The 17,003-nt window shown below is 41.2% G+C and overlaps 1 protein-coding gene across 10 annotated transcripts in view; it reads left to right on the plus strand.

The window, feature by feature from the left end:
- Window positions 1-17,003, plus strand: part of CCDC170 (coiled-coil domain containing 170) — a 103,027-nt gene that overhangs the window by 67,689 nt on the left and 18,335 nt on the right. For 8 of the 10 annotated variants that reach the window (XM_041743516.1, XM_041743519.1, XM_041743515.1 and 5 more), the window contains 3 exons: window positions 1,417-1,617; window positions 8,027-8,200; window positions 10,714-10,956. In XM_041743516.1, the coding sequence (XP_041599450.1) occupies window positions 1,417-1,617; window positions 8,027-8,200; window positions 10,714-10,956 (618 nt within the window). The remainder of the gene's footprint in view (window positions 1-1,416; window positions 1,618-8,026; window positions 8,201-10,713; window positions 10,957-17,003) is intronic. The other 2 variants (XM_041743522.1, XM_041743525.1) reach the window with 2 other exon arrangements.

The raw sequence follows: 17,003 nt of genomic DNA on the forward strand, positions 1-17,003 counted from the left end.
GCTTCTGGGTGGAGATTATTACTTTTTTATTTATAGTTTTTTTTATCCTTAATGATAGTGGGCATGTATTACTTTGTAATTATGGGGACCAGGAGATATTATTCCTTTTATTGAAGTGGAATCATTTCTCTGATTTCTGTCTGTTGGTCCTTAACTTAAGCTCTGAGGGCAACTCAGAACAAACCTTATTGTTCTTCCATATAATAGCCTTTCAAAATATTTGAGGATGGCTTGAGTGTTTTCTTGCTTTTAAAAATGGTTACTGATAGGGTGCCTGGCTGACTTAGTTGGGAGAGTGTGCAGGTCTTGATATCAGGGTCATGAGTTTAAGCCCCACATTGGACATGGAGCTTACTTAAAAAAGAAAAATGGTTACTGATAGGTAATCAGAATTTTTTTGAAACTGAAATTGTAAACCTGAAACCATCAAGATATTTCAATTTTTGTAAGAATGGTCCTGAGTATTATGTAAATATCTACTTTTTTTCTTTTCCTCTTTTGAAACAAACCATCAAAACAAAACAAATTTTATCACCCCAAACTGGTGTTTTTATTGAATTCAGTGTTTCATAAAAACTGGATTTGGTAGAATCAATTCTCATGAGTATTCTCAGAGTGTACCTGAGATCTTTGGTAAACTAATGTTCTTCATTAAGGGAAGATGAGTACAAAAGAGAAACTTCAGGAAAAGGTGGAAGCATTGGGCAAGTTAGGGGTGTGTGAAGAGGATTGGGAATTTTAATGGAGAAACTGTGATTTCATTTTGTAGGAAAGGAGGTAGTAATAAGATTCTCCTGCCTTCTTGTATGTAGAGTCGCTGTATTAAATTTGACCTTTCAAGTGCTAAAATGATAATATCACTACATAAATACGCAGCTCAGAGGTAGCACCACTGAAGTTTGGTGCATGAATAACCAATATTTAATGGAAATTGAAAAGGCTTGAAAAATATCTTTATGCATTTGAATTCCTGATAAGTTTACTATCAGAATGAACTCACTGTATAACCTTTAATACAGTATATATGGTGGAAGATTTTTTTCTGGAGAATGACACTTACATGGGTTTAAAAGCACTTTCTGTCTGAACTTCTTATTCTAGCTAAGCTTTGAAACTCTTAAATTAATGGCAGTTTAGGAGTAAGTAAATATTATCCATAAATATTTATCGAGTAACCTATTTAAGAATTATATAAAAATAAAAAATACCAATAAAATATTTTGTTAGGTAATGAATGCAGATTTCTTTTAAGGAGAGGCAAATACAGCTATCACATTACCTGTTTTTTATTAAAATTTTACAAAGAATCTGGAAGTTGGTGTTATAAATAGTTATGTTGCTTGGTCTGAGCACTAGATTTTAACACTTTGTTGCATCTAAAACAAGGCTTATCCTTGTCTGTTTCTTTGTTTCCAGATGGTCTCCCAGCTTGAAGCCCGAATATCTGAGCTTGTTGAACAGTTGGGAAAGGAGTCTGGGTTTCACCAGAAAGCTCTACAGAGAGCGCAGAAAGCAGAAAACAAGTTGGAGGTTCTTCAGGGTCAGCTGACACACCTGGAGGGAGAGCTGGTTTCTGGAGATGTTTTGCGAGATAACTTGAATTTTGAGAAACAAAAAGTAATAACCTGAGGGTACATCCATGGGTAGAAAACATCTGTTGCATTGTAAAATTTTACCTGAAAATATTCTAAATTTATAGTACTTTAGTAGAATGGTTACATCTGAGTAATGAGTAAATGTCAAGGAACAACAGATATTGTCTTGGGGTGTCTTCCTATTATTGGGGTCTTTCTTGAGTCAAAATAATCCAGTTAAAACTCAGCAGATATTTGTTGCTTATTCTATATGAGACCCTGAAGGTCTGAGGGCTGATGTATGAATAACACAGAGTTCTTGATCATGAAAGGCTCATAATTCAATAGAGACAGACCTATAGTAGTTTGCTGTGGCTATAAAGCTGTATGTGTTATAAGATGTATTGATTGATGAAATGCTATAGGAACTCAGTGAAGGGATTGAATACTTCTGGATAAGAGGAAGATTTTTACAGGAGAGAGAATAATGAAGTTCATCTTTGAAGAAGTAGGATTTTAGTGGGGGGAGGGAGCAGATTCTGAAGGGCAAATTGTTTGAGCAAAGGAATGAAAGCCTGTAGGTGCATAGTACAGTCAGTCCAGAGCGATTGTTCTAGTTTGGCTGCAGCACAGCACTCTTCATGGGGCTGTGGCAGGAGAGAAGGCAAGAGTAGTTTGGATTATGAAGATTCTTTATTCTCTGCTTTGTAAGTGACTTTGAGCATTGTGATGTTTTAGAAAGTTGGCGTGATGTCACTGTGAGGCTGAAAGTGCAAACTTTCAGACTCAGAAATGCTAATGGTGCAAACCCAGTGGGTGAGAAGGAGGGGAGAATGAGAAGAGGAGGGATCCCCATGTATTTGACCATGGGAAGATATTCTGTGGCCTTCAAGAGGCAGTTCTAGGGATAGAAGGAGAGGGAGGAACAGACAGCTTGCTGAGCAGGGAGCCCTACTGGACTCAGGGCTCAAGACCTGAGCTGAAGGCAGACATGTAACCAACTGAGCCACCCAGGCCCACCTGTAGAAGTAGATTCTTATGAAGTCTGGTGACCAGAGAAAAAGAGGCATTAGCAGGAGGACCAAAGAAAGATTTTATTGGATGGAACAGGAAGGTACATATTTGTGGGTCACAGGAGTCTGCAGGGGAAGAAAAAGACAAATGAGATTTCATTTGGCATGAAAAGTGCTCTTAGGTTAAAAAATTTGTACTCTGGAAACTCTTTCATTCTCATTTTTGTGTACTTAAAAAAGTTGAGGAAGCATCATGCCTGCATTGAGGGTTGGGCAAAGACGCAACACATATACCTTATACGAGGCAAAGATGTGTAAGGAGTCTGTAGAAAATCCTAGTCTCAGTGGATGAGACAGGTAATTTAGGACATAATAATTAATTGATGGAGATAGGCATACAATTCAACAGGAGCTTGGATAAAGTTTCCTATTTGTGTGTGTGATGAAGTAAGCCCTCTTCACACAGGAGGCAGCATTCACGAGAGGCTATATTTTTTATTTTATTTTTTAAAAATATTTTATTTATTTATTCATGAGAAACACAGAGCGAGAGGCAGAGACATAGGCAGAGGGAGAAGCAGGCTTCCCATAGGGAGCCTGATGCAGGACTTGATTCTGGATCCCGGGATCATGACCTGAGCCGAAGACAGCCACCCAATTGCTGAGCCACCCAGGCATCCCTCACGAGAGGCTTTAAAGAAGGAGTAGGACTTTGTCAGGCAGAAGACGTAGGGAAGAGGTTCAAGGTACAGGGAACAGTAGGAGGGATAAAGGAACAGAGGGGTGACAGGGTGCTTGGGAGATTGAACACGATACATGGTGAGGCCAGAGGCATGAGGTAGCTCTAGAGGCCTGAGGTATGGAGGGATAACGGATATGGAAGGCTAATTAATTACCCAAGGCTTTATCCTATGAGTGATGAGATGCCATAGAAAGTTTTTGAGTAAAAGAAAGGTTTCTCTGAAGGCAGACAGGCTCTGAGGGTCTAGAGACTAAAGGTAGGGAGCCCAGCTGGGGGATTCTTAGAACTGCAGAATAGAAGATAATAACTATTTGGACCAAATAGTGGTTTTATGAATGAAGGAGTAGATTTGAGAACTTTGGGAGGATGAAGGCTACCTGAAAAAGGTGTGTTGGTTAAAATACTGAGTTTGAAAGGACACGTTGCATCTGAATACAATATGTTAAACTGGAAGAAGTCTGACTGATAGACTGTCCACCTAGATGTTCCATGAACACCTTGCACTAAACATTTTCCAAATGGAAGTGATCACTTCTCCACAAATTTGTCCCCTCCTGCCTCAGTGATGATGAGGTAATCTGCCTCCAGGTGCTGGAGCTGACAGCCATGACAGCCACAGTCATCCTTAGTGCTTTCCTCTTTTTAACCAATTCCTAAACACTATAAATTTCTTCTTAATGTATCTCACATACTCCCTCACCCCCCACTGTATATTTATACACTGTGTATTTGCAGTGCTTTGATTCCAAACATTATGATCACTTCCACGGGCTGCAGAAACAACCTTCTAACAGCTCCCCACTCCTGCTGGGGAGGGCTCAATAAGATGTATGTCTCGTCTTAAATTTCTTCATCTTAAAACTGGCCAGGGGCTCTCTGTGGTTCTCAGGTTCAGCTACAGATTCCTTCTTTCCATGGCTGAGCATTCTGTGACCTGACCAGTTTGCCTCTTCAGGCTGCCCATCACCTGCCATCTCTCCAGCCCACGATGGCAAACTCAAGGCCTCTGAGAATCATCGGGGCCCCACAAGGGTGTGTGGTGATTGAGTCCAAAGTTATCCACATTCAAATTTGTAAAAATACTTTCCTGGCCAAAAAAAAAAAAAAAAGAGAGAAAGAGCCCTTGTAGAATTACATATTGCATGTTGCTATTCTTTCTGAGAAAATGTCCTTCTTATCTTCTTCAACTGTGGCTGTCCCTTGATGATGTGGCTCCAGTATCACTTCCTCTGGGAGTCCTGTAGAGACTTGGTTCTCCTTTGGGACGCCTGGGTGGCTCAGTGGTTGAGCGTCTGCCTTCAGCCCAGAGTGTGATCCTAGAGTCCCTGGATCGAGTCCTGCATCTGGCTCCCTGCATGGAGCCTACTCTGTCTGCCTATGTCTCTGTGTCTCTCATGAATAAATAAATAAATCTTTTAAAAAAAAGATTTTATTTATTTATTCATGAAACACACACACACACACACACAGAGAGAGAGAGAGAGAGAGAGAGAGAGAGAGAGGCAGAGACACAGGCAGAGGGAGAAGCAGGCTCCATGCCGGGAGCTGGATGGTGGACTCGATCCCATGGCTCCAAAGGCAGGTGCCAAACCACTGAGCCACCTAGGGATCCCCAATAAATAAAATCTTAAAAAAAAAAGAGAGTCTTGGTTCTCCTTCAGGCAACAAACACCTATGTCTATCACAGCACTTTGCCAACTTAAGTCTTCAGTTTCCTTTATAAGATTTATTTATTTATTTATGAAGGGGGGAGATCGTGAGCATGTGTGTTCGGGGGGAGACGCAGAAGAAGAGGGAGAGAGGGGGTATTGAGCAGACTCTGTGCTCAGCGTGGAGCCTGTGGTGGGACACAGTTTCACAACCCTGAGATCACCATGGAGTGGAAGCCAAGAGTCAGACACTTAACTGACTGAGCCACTCAGGCCCTCCCCCACATCTTGTATTCAGTTTTTAATTGTTTTTCTCTAGTCAACTCCAAGATTCTTGAGGCCAGGAGAAATATTTGTTTTCTAAGTTTCTCCAGCACTAAGGGGGAAGGGTCAATAAATAGTATTTAAATTATGAAGAAACAGGGCAGCCCTGGTGGCCCAGCGGTTTAGCACCACCTTTGGCCCGGGGTGTGATCCTGGAGACCTGGGATCGAGTCCCGTGTCGGGCTCCCTGCATGGAGCCTGCTTCTCCCTCTGCCTGTGCCTCTGTATCTCTCTGTGCTGTCATGAATAAATAAATAAAAATAAATAAATTATGAAGAAACATAATAAAAGGCAGGAATTTTAGGTAGATTGATGTCTCTTTCCTGTTTTTTTTCATAGAAATGACTCATTAATTTTAATTGAGATTGTGTCAAAAGAACTCTCAGTTATGAAAGCAAATTATGTAAACAGATTCCATCCTGGTGAGTAGTCTGTAGATAACTGTAAACTGAAAAAGCTAAGTTGTACAGAGTTTAGATTTAGATACAGGTGATTGAAGTTCACACTGAATAGAATATATTTATCCAAATCGGTGACTCAAAGAAACAAGATGTACAGTAAATCCTTCTAGTAACCCTAGCTTTCTAGGCACAGCCAAGATCCTTGAAATAGGATCTTGTTCTGTGGGGTGTTGGCTTGGACCTTTCTTTATCCTTTTTTGCCTCTTATAGATCCTTGGATGCTAAGTGGATGGGTCACATATAGACATAGCAAAAAAGGCTTTATACCTCCACGTGAAAGGTACTGATTCTATTTTATTTATAAAACAAACAATAGTAGTTATTTTCCTTTCATTCATACATATTAGAAATGAGTAATTCCAAGGGCACCTGGGTGGCTCAGTCTGATAAGCATCTGATTCTTGCTTTCAGTTCAGGTCATGATCTCAGGGTCATGAGTTGGAGCCCTGCATTGGGCTCTGCACTGGATATGGAGCCTACTTAGGTTTCTGTCTCTCCCCCTCTCTCTGCCCCCACCTCAACTTATATATGGGCTCTCTCCCTCTCTTAAGGAAAAAAAAAGAAAATAAATGAGTAATTCCAAGGGGAGAGCTAAGAGCATTAAGAAGTAATAAACTGATAACGTGGAAACAAAAGCAACCTGTGGTCTTGTAGCACAACACATGAGCCCATGGTCTTATAACACAACACAGTAACCTGCATCTGGTAGCATAGAAAATAAACAATATTTGCCATGGCTGTGCCTCTCGAAGAAGAGATTAAATTTTAAATATGCCATTCAGCAAAATTTGAAAATACAATTTCATCTTGATGCCTAAAAGTATAGATAGTTCTGGGCTTCACACTGGCATGCTTTAGTCATCAAGAAATTATACTTATTTAAACCTATAAATGCCTCAAAAATGCCAGATAGATGAGGATTTACTGCAATGAGAAGAAAGCTCAAAGAACCCAAATCATGAAGTGATGATACAGAAAACTCATTGATTGGTTCACTCATCCAGTAAGCACTTAAGAAGCATTACTCTGTCTGATGTGGCCAGATAAACCACAGAAATCAAATGGAGGACCCAAAAAATACTGGTTTGAAGGGATACATGCACTCTGGTGTTTATAGCAGCGCTATCAACAATACCCAAAATATGGAAAGAGCCCAAATGTCCAATGACTAGTGAGTGGGTAAAGAAGATGTGGGGAGGGGAGTGTGTGTGTGTGTGTGTGTGTGTGTGTGTGTGTGTAGATAATTAAACATGGATGGAACTAGAGAGTATTATGCAAAGAAGTCAGAAAAGACAAATACCAAATGATTTCACTCATATGTGGAATTTAAGAAACAAATGAACATGGGGGGGGGGAAGAGAGGCAAACCATCAAACAGGCTCTTAATTATAGAAAACAAACTGAGGACTGCTGGAAGGGAAATGGTTGAGGGTGGGCTAGATGGGTGATGGGCATTACAGAGGGCACTTGTGATGAGCACTGGGTGCTGTACGTAAGTGATGAATCACTAAATCTTACCCATGAAACTAATATTACACTATATGTTAACTAACGATTTAAAGAAAAACTTAGAAGGAGAAAAAAGGAAATCAAGTGGATAAAGATCCTAGAACAGTTTTGTAATGCTAACCTATTAAAATATGAATCTAGACTTCCTCAATACAGCTCTATTTTATGGTGGTGTTCCTTAAAGTGTGATACATTAAAGATTCTTACAGACATTTTCTTTGGGATAGGATTTTAACTTAAAAAAGCAAAAATGTTGTCCACGTGTGTTTTTATGGAGAGCTTTGATTTTGGAGTGATCTGTAGAACCCGAGGAAAGTACAGTGGTGACTGTTGTCATTTTTTTTTTCACATTTGAGGCCAGAGTCCACTTAGGTGAGAAAAATTGCCTTGGAAGATTTGTGGGTGAGTAGATCCCAGGGGCTGGATTAACCTGGAAGAGGCATAGTGACAGCAGCAAGTAGCCTAAACAGAGATGTGTAGATGTAGTCAGGGCAGTGCCAGAAGAGTGTGTAATATTAGCTTGAACATCAAGATTGCCGAGTAGGAGAGTCAAGCGAATTTGGACAAGAAGCAGGACATGGAAGTGGCAGGATGTTGAGGCTTTCATTACCCCCAAACACTGGGGTCAGAAGCTAAGCTACGTGCTGGGTTTAATGAGACCAGTCTGTAAGCTTCAGATGAAGAGAAGGATGCTGTGAGATCACCAGTTAACTTTGTTTTTGTGTCTCATTTTAATTTTTGTTCTTGGGTTTAGTATCTTAAGTTTCTGGATCAGCTCTCAGAGAAAATGAAACTGGACCAGATGGCTGCTGAACTTGGCTTTGACATGCGTCTGGATGTAGTTTTAGCTCGCACGGAGCAGCTGGTCCGTCTTGAGAGCAATGCAGTCATTGAAAACAAGACACTTGCCTACAATTTACAGAGAAAGGTAGGGGATATTGAAACTTGCTAGTGTTGATAGAAGGAATTGCTGAGAGACTTAAATATTGAGAAATAATTTACTCCTTCATATTTGCCACTGTAGTTCGGAAACATGCAAGTATGTATTTAGAATTAGAGTCTCTGTTCAAGTGTGAGGGATGGTAAGTATATCACCTAAGGTTATTTTGACTATGAGTAATAGAGACCCCAAATAAAAGTGACTTAAATGACTAGAAGTGGTCCCTTCCCCCCACTTCACATAAATTTCTGGAGGTAGGCCTCAGGGTGAGTGCGGTAGGTCTGCTCTGTAAAGTCGTCAAGGGGTTAGGTTGATGCCAGCTCCTTAACCTCTCATCCCTAGGGTGGTCCCCATCCTTATGGTTCAGAATGGTACCTAGAACCATCATGTCTGTGTTCCAGACAGAAGTTTGGAGAAGGGATGAAGAACAGGATGCAAAAGCATGTGTGAGCTGTCTTTTGACGGAGCCTTCCAAAGTTTGCTATGTGAACTTGTATTTATATTCCGCAGTTCCGAAGGCTGAAACTAACTGCAAGGGAAGCTGGAAACTGTCGTCTTTACTCTGGGTAGCCATCTGCCTAGCTAAGAAACTCACTGTTTCTGTTGTTAAGAGGGATGAGGAGAACTGGGGAACATGTAGCAGTTTCCATTTGGATAAACCCTCTTGCTTTGGATAGTAAAGCAAGAAGAGCTTATTTTCCACTCACCCAAAAGAAGAGTTAGAAACAGTTTAGATGAAAGAAATGAATGAGTAGATGAAAAGGATAAAAATATAATTATTGGTTATATAATTATTGGCATTGGTGAAAGAAAGAGCAAAACACAGATGTGTTCTTATAATAGTTCTTAGGAGAAAATTCTATGGTGGAATTATAGTGTACAGGCTGTGTAATGAGTCACATCTGGGACCCCAGTTTGGTTCCACCAAGCTGTGTGACCTTGGGCAAATTATATACCTCTCTGTCTCCTCATATTTAAGATAGTGATAATGTCTTCCTTGTGAGGTTGTTCGTTTTTAATAAAATACATTTTTAAACTCTTGGCTTATAGGTTGTACTCTATTCACATTTGACCTACTCTCCATTTATTAGATTTTTAGGAATATTTTATAAAAGAAAGTAGATTACCCCATTACCACCAGAGACATTGAATTGAGCTACAGTTCTTTCAGTTCTCAGATCATTGATTTCTTCCTTGATATCCAACACTGTTCTTTAAGTATTATATAATTATTAAAATTACCAGTGTACAGAACTTACCAGTACAATTTTTCAGGCGAGTGGAATTTGACGCGAAGAAGCTCAAGGAAGGGCACTTGGTTAGAGAAACATGAAAAGGGCTTTGTTGAAGATGGATCTGGGTATAGACCATGCTGTCGTGGTTAGACAAGATCTATAAGCCTGTGTTTCAGTCTGCCCTGCACATCTCTGAACACTTTACAAGTGTGCAGAGTATATAATTAGGGAAAATGCAACAGTCTTATGCTCTAACATTCTAGATTCCAAAGCTTGATGTTTGCAACAGATGAAAGAGCTTTCTGCATTTAATATTCTACTCACTAATTGTGATATTTGAAGCCTAAGAGGGTTTTTTCCACCCTTAGAGTCCATAATCTTTTTCTAAAAACCACTATAATTTCCTTCATCAAGTTTGAGTGTGAATGATAAGTGCTGTTTGAAAAACTTGTTCTCTGCTTGGTTTGTGGATGATACAGGCCAGGCATATAATAAACACCAATGAACTAAAACCTTATTGAAGTCCCTTCTATTTCAGAGTTTTTAAACATGAAACAAAGCTTTCTTTAAATTCTCCCTGGTATTATTTACTTTACAGATATATCAACTCTCATTTTGGTGTCACTCGGTCTGGACCTAAGGGATTGAAATTAGTCTAGGTTTTTGGTATTAACCTGCACTCTCTCTTCTTTTAAAAAGACTAGTGTGAGTGTAGTTGCCATGGGGTGGTGGAGAGGATTTTGTCTCTCTACCCTATTCTGATCTTTAGTAGTTTTAAAAGTAATTTTACATGTCTGTTATGATGTACGTAGTGTTGGAAGGAATCACATGTTGAAAGCTTACTTTTTTGTGCATTCTGTGGCTCTTTTGTCTCATCCTTTCCAGCTACAAAATTAATTCTTGGAAAAATAATTAAAAATGCAACCAGGAAAAGGAATCTAATTGCCTTTTTTGATGGTTTACCAATTAGTCTGATTAAAATGTAGATAAAGATCAGCATTATCTGAGTGATTCATTTATATTTACTGTTCAGTTATTATTTTTTTAAAAAAAGATTTTATTTATTTCAGTGAGAGAGAGGGAGAGCGCATGAGCAGGGGGATGGGCAGAGGGAGAGGGAGAAACACACTCCCCACTGAGCAGGGCTTAATCCCAGGACCCCAGGATCATGACCTGAGTTGAAGATAGATGCTTAACTGACTGAGCCACCCAAGTTCCCCTGTTCAATGATTATTTTTTTTAAAAACGCTGTTTATATCAAATCAGCTTAGGACTCAGAAAGAAAGACTGGAGAGCAAAGAACTGCATATGAGCCTCCTGCGGCAGAAAATCGCCCAGCTGGAGGGGGAAAAGCAGGTGCGTTCGGCCCTAGCAGTGGAGAGAGATGAAGCCAGTCTCACCCTAAGAAAGTTGCAGAAGAAGGTGGAGAGGCTGCAGAAGGAACTGAGTGTGTGTCGAGAAGCGAACACGGAGCTCAAAGCCAAGCTGGCTGACACCAGTGAGCTTAAGGCAAGTGCTCAGCTTCCTTCCCTTATTGCTTTTTGCAAGTTACTCTTTTAGTTTATGTGAAAGAGCAGCAGTCTTACAACAACCAGAAGAGAAAAAGGGACAAAATCTTCCTCTGATTTTCTAGAGTTGTGGGGGAAATGCAAAAGCTACACAAATCAGCAAATTATTATTATTATTAAGATTTTATTTATTTGAGAGAGAGACAGCACTAGTGGAGGAGAGAGGAGAGGGAGAAGCAGGCTCCCTCCTGAGCAGGAAGTCCGATGTGGGGCTTGATCCCAGGACCCTGAGATCGTGACCTGAGCTGAAGGCAGACGCTCAAAAGACTGAGCCACCCAGGTGCCCACAAATCAGCATATGAGATCAACTGAGTGTCTCTTCCATATTTGAAATGAAGCCATAGTTGCTACGTGAAAAAAAGGGTGATGCAGGTGGAGGGAATGAAGACACTTACTGTGATGAGCACTGAGTAAGCTATGAGAGTGTGGAGTCACTGTCTTATCACCTGAAAGGAATATAACACTGCATATTTGCTGTACTGGAATTAAAAGAAAAAGAAAATGTTAAAAGGGGGTGATATTAAGTACAGAAAATAGAAACGTTTCTTCCTAATGTGGGTAACTGATATTTGGGATCATGTAGGGAGTTATGTAGGAATTTGCTCAGGAAGAAATGAGCAAATGAGCATACCTCTTCACTGAGAAGTCAGCCAGATAACAGTGTTTCATGAGCTCCATGCGATGACTTGCACCATGAAGTGAAGCTGGTACCCAGGTCAGGACAGTGTGCTTCCTGGATTTGAAGTGTTCAACTCTTTTTTTTATTTTTATTTTTAATTTTTTTTAAGTGTTCAACTCTTAATCACTATGGATAAGAAAGGCATTAAAACTTAAAAGAATTTTTAGGGGATCCCTGGGTGGCTCAGCGGTTTAGCGCCTGCCTTCGGCCCAGGTCATGATCCTGGAGACCCGGGATCAAGTCCTATGTGAGGCTCCCTGCGTGGAGCCTGCTTCTCCCTCTGCCTGTGTCTCTGCCTCACTCTCTCTCTCTATCTCCATCTCTCATGAATAAATAAATAAAATCTTTAAAAAAAACTTAAAAGAATCTTTAAAAAAGATTTTATTTATTAATTCATGAGAGACACACAGAGAAAGACAGAGACATAGGCAGAGAGAGAAGCAGGCTCCCTGTAGGGAGCCTGATGTGGGACTCAATCCCAGAACCCTGGGATCACGCCGTGAGCCAAAGGCAGATGCTCAACCACTGAACCATCCAGGTGTCCCAAAAACTTAAAAGAATTTAACCAAAATCTTGAAATGTCCTGTATGCATGCCACTGGAAAGAATGTGTTACTTCTTATGCACATATCCTTTCTGGCTGATGTGCGTGTTGTGAGTACAGATGCGAAAAATGTCCTGGTTCTTTGCAGATGAGTGCTGTACTGGACTTTTGGAATGTTTCTGAATCAGGAAACAGACTAGTAGGGAAAGGGAATCTGTTTTTTTTTTTTTAAGATTTTATTTATTTATTCACAAGAGACACAGAGGCAGAGACATAGGCAGAGGGAGAAGCAGGCTCCACGCAGGGAGCCTGACGTGGGACTTGATCCTGGGTCTCCAGGATCACACCCTGGGCTGAAGGAGGCGCTAAACCACTGAGCCACCAGGGCTGCCCGGGAATCTGGTATTAAGTTAGCACTTAAATATGTGTGGTGGGGACATTATTTTAGGGAATATTTCCTTTTGTATTTTTTTCTCCTGAATCATTAGCTCTTTTCCTCTGAAACCGTTCTAAGTTGAGGCTTATTTCCCTAGAGAAAAAAGGGCAGACATAGGCCAGGGGAGGGAACAGAATTAAAAATAAGGAAAGCAAGAAGCAAGGAAAAGCAAGCATCTGATGGGGTGCAAAAGCTGGCGAGCAAATATCAGGGTAAATGTCTTCCACACCCTCTCACCCCTTGAGACTGATCTTTGCAGTGGGGGTGGGGAAGGGTGGTGGTGTGCTGGGGAGTCAGCAAGGTCTAGAAGGGGCTGCAGGAGGTGTTGAGGCAGCATCTGTGTTGTAAAGCCAGGTTTTCAAATGTCCTACGGTGGATACAGAGTGTTTCTAGGTGGTGCATGATGGGGCATAATATAATGTTCCGTCCTTAATTGATAAATGGGTTTCCTTTAATTTTTTTCTTCTAATTCTTCCATTGTCAAGGAGAAAATCTTAATTAGAAGTTATTGTGTCTTTACTATTACTATTGCTATACCACTGGCCTTGGGCCTAGGAAGAATCTGTTATGCTTCCTCATGGTGAAGGAAAGATAAGAACAGTTCCCATAATTGGTGTTAAATATGCAGGTAGCAAAACACAGACTGGAAGCATAAACAAAGTGAACTTAGATTTGAAAACAGGGAAGTAAATTCAGCCATAAAGGAAGGGACATGTTTCACTGTAACCATATGTCTGTGGAATAGTTCAAATTCTTCAAAGAAATCTGTGACAGGAAGAAAGGGCAAATAGCACTGGGGATTTTCATACACTGAGCTGCAGAACTCCACAAAGCCCAAGGAGAAGGGAGTGACATGGAACAGTCTGAGTGATTGCTAAGGATAACTAAGCAGTGGTGGTGGGGGGCACTAGCACTTCCCAGAGGAAGGGCCTGAGTGAGGATTTCCTAATAAGACTACACTGTGGGGCACCTGGGTGGCTCAGTGGTTGAGCATCTTTTGGCTCAGGTCCTAATCCCGGGGTCATGGGATTGAGTCCCCCATCAGGCTCTTCTGCAGGGAGCCTGCTTCTCTCTCTGCCTATGTCTCTACCTCTCTCTGTGTGTCTCATGAATAAATAAATAAAATCTTAAAAAAAAAAAAATGACCACACTGTGTTTCTGAAACAAGGTGCAGTGGTTCTGGAAGGTACAGTATGAGCTGCCTGGTTTCTTATCCCAAGCTCCCTCCACCCTATAGCTAGGGACATCTGGCCCTACCAACAAATTTTTCCCTTCTTATGTACTGTGGTTTTCTGTCCTCAGGAGAAATTAAGAAGCTTAATTGAAAAAGTCAGGGTTGACTCAACCTCGCTGTGTATTTTACTGCTAACCTAGGTTGTGAAATCTGCATCGCTTCCGTGGCTGAGCATCTATTCTCCATAATTGGGTGGCTGTTGTGTTCTTTCTACTCCGCCCATCCCCTTATAATCACAGAGAACCTTGCTTCCCTTGATACGAGAGGCCTGCCTTGCTTTTGCCAGTTGCTAAGAATGGAGATTCCGTCTCTGGATGAAGTGGGTTGGGCCCAAGAAGGGCTGTCAGGACTCCGTGACATTACCTTGCAGTTCCAGCTCACTTTCTGCATGTTTCTAGATACTGGAAAGCTAAAATAGAATCATATGGTGAATGAAGATACTATAAAAGCTGGTACAAACATTAGTTGCCATTATAGCTAATTTTACAACTGCCGAGGGTGGCAGTTGTACTGTGGGGTTGGAGGAGCCCTTAGAATTGCCACAGTTGAGGAGCCTGAGTAAGATTGGCCTGCGTGGAGTGTAGTAGCCCACAGTTCAGCCACTAAGGAGGTAATGACAGAACAAAAGATTCCCCCCAGGTGACACCCAGGAACCAGGCCCAGCATCTGCTGGGGGAGAGTGGATAGAGTGGTTTTAGAAGTGGGGCAGCTCTTGGTGAATGGCAGTGTGGGGGGTCCATCGGGGGGGGGGGGTGGGTCTGAGGAGGGGGTCTTCTAGGCTAAGTGTATTGAGAGTAGTGCTGGGAACCCTTAGTCAAGACAGCCCCATAAACTGGAAGTGGTGTTGGGGGAGAGTAGCCCACACTTTCTTCTGTAACAGAAGAAGGGAAACAGCTAGTGGGAATTGAGCCCTGTATCTCTCGAATATGTTCCTGTTTGGTCCCAACAACATCTGCTGCACATCTGTATCATATTTTGCCTGGATTACTGTAATTATGTACAAGTGGTCTTTCCACTTAACCTTTCACAAGCAAACTTGATTCTTGTAATTAAATTTTGCTCTTTGGGTGATGTGATTACACAACATGTAGTTCTATTGACAGTGTCAGGCTTAACAATTTCTTATGCCAGTGTCAGTGGTGTAAAGCAACGTTTTCAAGTGTGGGGCACATAGCTCTTGTGGCATATAAAATGCTTCTAGGTGGTGCATTATAGAGTTCAGTCATGAGGTGAAAAATGGATTCCCTTTCATTTTTCTTCCAATTCTTTCACAATGAAGGAGAAAAATCGTAGAGGTTACTATGTTTTTATGTCCCTTGAACATTTACTAGTCTATTTTTTAAATAAAGAATAAGCCTTTAAGCTCAGTGCTGGGAACAAGCAATAGTACCTGGTAATACTGTTTTATTTTTATTATACAGTGGTTTCTTCTTCTCTCTCTTTTTTAAAGATTTTATTTATTTAGAGAGACACAGAGAGAGAGGCAGAGACATAGGCAGAGGGAGAAGCAGGCCCCTGTGGGGCGCCTGATGTGGGACTCGATCCCAGGACCCTGGACCTGAGCCAAAGGCAGATGCTCAACCACGGAGCCACCCAGGAACCCATTTTTCTTTGTATTAAAACATTTTAATCCCAGAATAATTAACATATAGTTACATTAGTTTCAGGTGTACAATATAGTGATCAGCTATTCCATACATTACTCAGTGCTCCCCATGGTATGTTGTATAGTATTTGCTTTTTTGTTATCTTCCAGTTGTGGAAAATTCTATGGAAATCATACAGAATTCCTTTTAATAGAAATAAATTTGGGTAAGTTCAAAAGGTGGTTGAGTTAAAAAATTATCATCATATGTGGTATGTGGATATGGGAAGAATTGTGGGTGTGGAATGGGAGTAACAGAACTACAGACAAATAGATGGGAGAAGGGAATGATACCAGTGATAACCAGATTCAGTAAGCAGGTGAACAGAAGCTCTGGCCAGTTGCTCCTGACACCAGGATGATTTCCAGAGTCAGGGAGTGGTGGAAGAAGCAGCTGGGCAGCACATAGGGGCCAGATCACCCAGGACCTCATGTGTTTCCTAAGATGCTTGGACTTGTCCTCTGGTTCCTGAAAGCCATTGCAGACTTTCAGGCATGAGAGTTAAATCATCAGGGAAGAGAGTAGGAAAAAGGAAACAAAGACATGGGAGAGCAAGGGGTCTCCAGAATGAGGCTGTGACCAACAGCATCATGTGCAGCAGTAAGGTAGAGGTTGAACAACTATCCACTGTACTTGGTGCTGGGGCACCTATGGCTCAAGCACCTGTAGTGTAGATAGTTGGCATTGTGGGTGAGGGCATTGAGAATAGACCAAATTCCAGTATGCCGAAGGATGAAGGAGAAATAGAAACAAAAGTCAGTGGCCTGCTCTTCTGGGATACTTGGATGAAAAGGGGAAGAGTCGGGAAAATAAAGTTGGCTTGTTTATTTGCTTTATGTTGCATAAAGAGATCCACACCTTTTTATAGCTAAGATTATGGGAATGGTGTAGGAGAGGTGTGATTTGACTGAGTCAGGAATTATTCAGGCCTTTGCCAAATAGGATGCTAAGTCTGCCTTCCACTAGAGAATAGAGATCTCTCTAACTTACTAACATGGTGAATGCTGACTTCATGAATTTGTCAGAGATCTTAGCTACAAATGACTTTTTATTTTTTTGTTTGAGACATATATTAGTGGCCAGGACAGACTAATAATATCAATATCTTTGTGTGTTGTCTGTGCTTGTCCTTGTATTGACTTTATTATTCATAAGGTAACATTTCTGAATGTTAGCAAAGATGGCTTTTCTGTATAATTTTCTACGGGTGCCATAACCAGTGATCACAAATCGGGTGGCTTAATACAATAGAAACTTTTTCTTCCATAATTTTGGAGGCCAGGAATATGACATCAAGGTGTTGGCAGGGTTGATTCCCTCTGGGGAGGCTGAGGGCCCATCTGCTCCATCCTCTCTCTGGACTTCTGCTTGCTGCTTTCAGTCCTCAGATTGCATCTGCAGGATTCCTCTCTGCTGCCACCCATAGATGACCATCCACTTGTGTGTCCCT

Source organism: Vulpes lagopus, chromosome 2, assembly GCF_018345385.1.
Source record: "Vulpes lagopus strain Blue_001 chromosome 2, ASM1834538v1, whole genome shotgun sequence".
Classification (NCBI taxonomy): domain Eukaryota; kingdom Metazoa; phylum Chordata; class Mammalia; order Carnivora; family Canidae; genus Vulpes; species Vulpes lagopus.